General features: G+C 55.1%; 1 protein-coding gene across 1 annotated transcript; it reads right to left on the bottom strand.

The window, feature by feature from the left end:
• On the bottom strand, nucleotides 1–4,554 carry LOC136516511 (auxin transporter-like protein 2). Its single transcript, XM_066509913.1, has 7 exons — nucleotides 3,983–4,554; nucleotides 3,658–3,843; nucleotides 3,055–3,167; nucleotides 2,752–2,935; nucleotides 2,517–2,614; nucleotides 671–1,136; nucleotides 1–547 (listed from the first exon to the last, which is right to left on the bottom strand). Exons 1-7 carry the CDS (start codon nucleotides 4,181–4,183, stop codon nucleotides 317–319), a joined length of 1,479 nt encoding a protein of 492 aa, XP_066366010.1. The 5' UTR covers nucleotides 4,184–4,554; the 3' UTR covers nucleotides 1–316.
• Nucleotides 4,555–4,778: the final 224 nt, after the last annotated feature.

Genomic DNA, 4,778 nt, shown 5'->3' with positions numbered 1-4,778 from the left:
TCGATTAACAAACCAAGCAAAAGTTAAGAATCGACACCACTGTGTATGGCAGTCTTGTACTGGATGGCACGTACCATGAACCGAACAACCTAAAACAACCATGTGCAAACAACCAACACAAAGCAAGTGACACGGATACCCACTCACTAGTGTATCAAAGCCACGCGACAAACGCAACTCCAGGTATCTCGATCGGGCCAGTGAACTCACAAGGTGCTCCACTACGTTGTACACTCCTAGAAAGCCTTGCATTGCACCGCCCGGGAATGTCCCTGTTTACGGTCGTTAGCCTTTGGCACTCCAAACGCCCGCTACTTCAGTGATGATGCGGTGGCGCCGGCAACGGCGACCCGGCGTACGGCTTTGTAGGACACTGGTAGCACTTGGCGAAGAGCCCGAACGTGTCGATCTGCTTGATGAAATTGGTCACGCTGGCCCAGCCGCCGAGGCCGAAGCCGACCACCAGCACCCACGCCACCACGAACGCGTTCAGCACGAACATCCCCGACCAGCTCGGCAGGAAGGACGGCGGCTTCTCCGCTGCGTTCTGTTGCGTTGCATCCAAGAAGCGATGAAAAGTTAGCATCCACCCAGCAAAAACGACGAATCAGCTAGCTAGACACTAGGCAGATCGACATGGCGGGACTGTAGGACATGGCGCTTCACTTACCAATCTGGCGGACGCGGAGCGGTACGTGAGCATGTGGGCGAGGGCGGGGATGATGTAGACGGTGAAGCTGACGAGGAGCGCGCCGACGGCGGAGTTGATGGGCCCGAAGAAGGGGAAGATGATGGCAAGGAACCAGACGGGGACGACGATGGGGAGGCGGACCAGCGCGCGGAGGAAGACGCTCGACGTCTCGTGCATGCCCACCGCCTTCTCCCACACGAAGTAGAGCGGGGTGCACGCGAACCCGAACGTGATGAACTGGTGGATCAGCATCAGCACCACCGCCGCGTCGCGCCACGGCGTCCTCGGCAGCAGCGAGAAGGCGTTGGAGTGCGTCAGCAGCTGGTCGCCGAACGCCCAGTACATGGCCGCCGCCGACGGCAGTGTCAGCGTGAACACGTACAGCGTCGCCAGCAGGTAGATGTACTTGAACTTGCGAGGCTTCCACATCGCGTGAATGATCTCCCTGAGAAAGAAAGAAATTCTTTACATCCGCATCAGAGGGCAACATGCTCTGTGCTGTGGCAAAACAGTTTTCTAAAGCCGCAAGTACTCTTCATTATACAAAGATATCAGAAAATGATCTGGTAGCATTATAAAGTGAGAATCGGTACTTGGAATTAACGTACTAGACGGCCTTTTCCACACATGCGTGCAAATAATTTATGGACGACTTTTACGTTGATTGAACGATAAGCCAAGTTGGGGAAAAAGGTAGTGCTTCTCCTAGTCAGTGTATTTTGAAAGAACGAGACATGAAGAATCTCTCCAACTATAACAACATCATTGAGCTGGATACGAGCGCCTCCAGTCCGATTAGCGTGGGGGCCCGACAAACATGGCCAAATGAAGCAATTATCGACTAAACTAAACACCTAACATTCACAAGTGATGGATGCTATCATACTACACTAATGGAAACTGTCATATCACTCTAAAAGCAAAGAGAGATCATATATATATGGCCGCCTGATGGAATGGAATTGCTTCAGGCAAAGGATGGTCACAGACAGGGTCAGGGACTCAGGGTTTTGGGGTTAAATTGTCAGAGCAGACCATTGAGACTTCCTCTCCACTAACCAAAGGTTATCACCAATAAAGGATAGATGAGAATCATGAGGTACTGTAGTGTCGCAATCCGATACAGACCTTACCACCCTCGCATTGGGGGGGGGGGGGGGGGGGCACAGTAGGACGGAATTAGTTCAGTTGATGTGAACTCCGCACTATCTGAATTCAAACCAGTCCACATCGCCCAGCTTCTGGAAATAACAGTTGTTTACCACCACTACAGGAAGCAACTGAGAATTTTTAAGGTACGTAAAAGGACTCCATAACCACCGGACGGACAATTCATCAACAGCGTGTGTAAACTCAGATTATCTATCAAATTTTGCTGTAACTGTAATCATCACGCGGCAAAGGTCATCATAGCAGGTGTTATACTAATTAAGCGCACGTAATGAGCAACGGGAATAAAGGATTGTTCACTAGTAGGGATATTAAAATGCATGGTGGATGGTTACTTAGCATTAGACCTTGGGTAACGAGGGGACTGTAGGGGTTGATCACAAGAGCTTAGCCTTAGTGGGTATGCTGCATGCATTTCTGTCTGACCAATTGTTTGAATATAGTAAAGTAAAGGTGCCTTCCACCAACCGTGAATCTTTTTCTACTACTACTTGGGATTCTGCTTTGATTCATCTACCAGAATTTTTTTCCCCCTACTGACTATCATCCCAGCACTAGAAAATACTGCCTGTACTGGTGAAGCGTCAGGTAACAACGAAGACTGTAATGGTTGCCGCATTCAGATTACATACAGCAGAGTCGTTTGAGTACTTACACAGTGATGGCGTGGCCACCGAAAGTGTAGAGGATGTTGGTGGCGCCGGTGAAGTAGGGCACGAGCTCGTTGGGGCCCGAGTGGGTGACGCCGTCGACCTGTCCGTAGTCCGTCCGGCGCGCCGACACGCGGAGGACAATCACTCACTGTTAGCTAGCTCATCACGGCCGTGCTGGCTGGCAAATGATTGGCGCCATGAATGAGCGACGCCGGGGATCGGTGGGCGGGGGCTCACCTGGCCGTGGACGGCGGCGGCGATGGTGAGGTACCAGGCGGTGCAGGTGGTCATGCCGAGGCCGAGGAAAGACCAGACGCGGTAGTTGTGGAAGGAGGGGATGAAGACGGTGGTGGCGCAGCACGCGCCGAAGATGTACGTCCACGTCCGCTTGTCCAGCCGGTCGTTGATGTAGTAGATGTTGCTGCGCGCGTGCCGTGCCATGAGTTCGATCGGTTCGGTTGATCCGTCCGTCGGAGACACGTTTGCACTAACTAGTGCTATATATTGACAGAGCTGGGAGAAGCAAGAAAGCTGACTGACCTTGCGCAGGCGATCAGCTGGATGACCGTGCCGAAGAGCAGGAACGTGCAGTTGAACGCGAGCCCGGCGGCCTTCCAGTACGGGCCCAGGAGCCCGTCCAGAACTTCGAACCACTGGTCAACGGCAGGGAAAAACACTTAATAAATCAGTTTGGGATACTTGGATGCGTGTACTGGAGTATGTAAACAGGTGCATGCCGACGGCGTTGTCGTTTTCCTTATTGTTCAGACTTCAGAGTCAGGAGGGGGGGGGGGGGGGGGGGGGATGGATTAGCAAAGCGCCTTTCCGCTGGATAAGCAACACTGCTCATCACTCTCTGCCCGGAAATTCCACAGCACATCATCATCGATCGCACGGCGTGAGTGCGTGACCGACCATGGCCAGCGGATCCAATTCCCCCCCACCCCACCCGCGCAAAAGCGGCAGGCGGGCAGGCGATGGACTCACGCACGAAGGCACAGAAACCGTGTGCCGGAGAAGCCGGCGAGACGAAACTGAAAGTCTGAAACGGTTGCGGAGACGGGAGGTGGAGTGCGGCGTGCGCGTGGGCTGGGATGGGCGGCGGGGGAGGGAGACCGAGAGGACAGAGGACAGAGGACCGACCTGGATGACGTGGTTCTTGAAGCTGACGCCTTCCTTCTCCTTGCGGGCGCGGTACTCGACGTAGAGGACGCTGATGAGGTAGGCGGTCCAGCTGCCCATGAGGCCGTAGAAGATCTGCAGCAGCACGCCGGAGACCATGCCCAGCTGCGAGAACGAGTACGGCAGCGTCAGCAGCACCTGCGCCACCTGCGAACGCACGAACGCCAAGAACACATCACCGGCGAGCGGTTGATCCTCTACTCTAAGCACCGCGTGGGCGGGCGCGGTCCATGCAACGAACGTCGTCTTATTGCCAGACTAAACCGGCCGCAGCGAGCGTACGTACCTGGTTGGAGGCGCAGCTGAACCAGGCGTCCCAGACGGAGCCGCCGTGCCAGAGCAGGCTCTTCATGGTGAACTTGCTGCCGTCGTGCTGCTGCGGCTCAGCGTCGTCGCCGCCAACGCCCATGGCGCGCACCTCCCCGCCGTCCTTGCCGTTGCCGACGTTCGCCACGATGGCGTCCTCCGCCTGCTCGCCCGGCACCATCCTCGCTTCCCCAGCTAGCCGCGTACGTACTGCTGGTCAGTCGCAACAGAACCCGAAGCGCCGGAAGCACGTTTCGCTGCAGAAAACACAAGGAGCTAGCAGAGACCGGGAAGGAAGCGGAACGATGCGCGCCCAGCTTGTCGCGGAGCTGGGGAAGTAAATAGCGGGAGGGACGTTGGCTGGCGACTGCTGCGCAACGCGCCGGCGAATTTTACTGCACTGCGGAAGCGTGGATGGAAAAAGAAGGCACGGCAGGCGGCGCGGGAAGAAGAGCAGCGCCGGAACAGCAGAACTCGCACAGAGACACAGAGGGGAGCACGGCAGTTACTCCGCCGCGCGCTTTGCAGGATCCCGGCTGGCAGCTCGCCCGCTCCGACCTCTTCTGAATAGTGAGTCCTAACAAACAAGAGGGTTTTACCGGTACGCCATTATAAAAGTTCGTAATTACCCACGAGCCACTGAAAAGTTCGAGCGGTTATAGGTGCCACTGATCGAAACTTTTTTTTTTTTGCCCTCTACGCCATTCCATCCACATTTGATGCTAACGGTGTCAAACTACGGTGAGAAAAGTCTAAATTGCCCTCGTGTCTTAGCG

This window comes from Miscanthus floridulus, chromosome 17 (genome assembly GCF_019320115.1).
Source record: "Miscanthus floridulus cultivar M001 chromosome 17, ASM1932011v1, whole genome shotgun sequence".
Classification (NCBI taxonomy): Eukaryota; Viridiplantae; Streptophyta; class Magnoliopsida; order Poales; family Poaceae; genus Miscanthus; species Miscanthus floridulus.
This window is presented reverse-complemented; position numbering and strand designations above follow the sequence as displayed.

Excerpts from the sequence above, each read along its gene's own strand:
- LOC136516511 (XM_066509913.1), bottom strand. The coding sequence starts at position 4,183 with ATGGTGCCGGGCGAGCAGGCGGAGGACGCCATCGTGGCGAACGTCGGC. Across the intron at positions 2,615-2,751 it reads CCGCCGCCGTCCACGGCCAG|GTCGACGGCGTCACCCACTC; the intron begins GTGAGCCCCCGC and ends GACTACGGACAG. Across the intron at positions 1,137-2,516 it reads GGTGGCCACGCCATCACTGT|GGAGATCATTCACGCGATGT; the intron begins GTAAGTACTCAA and ends TTTCTTTCTCAG.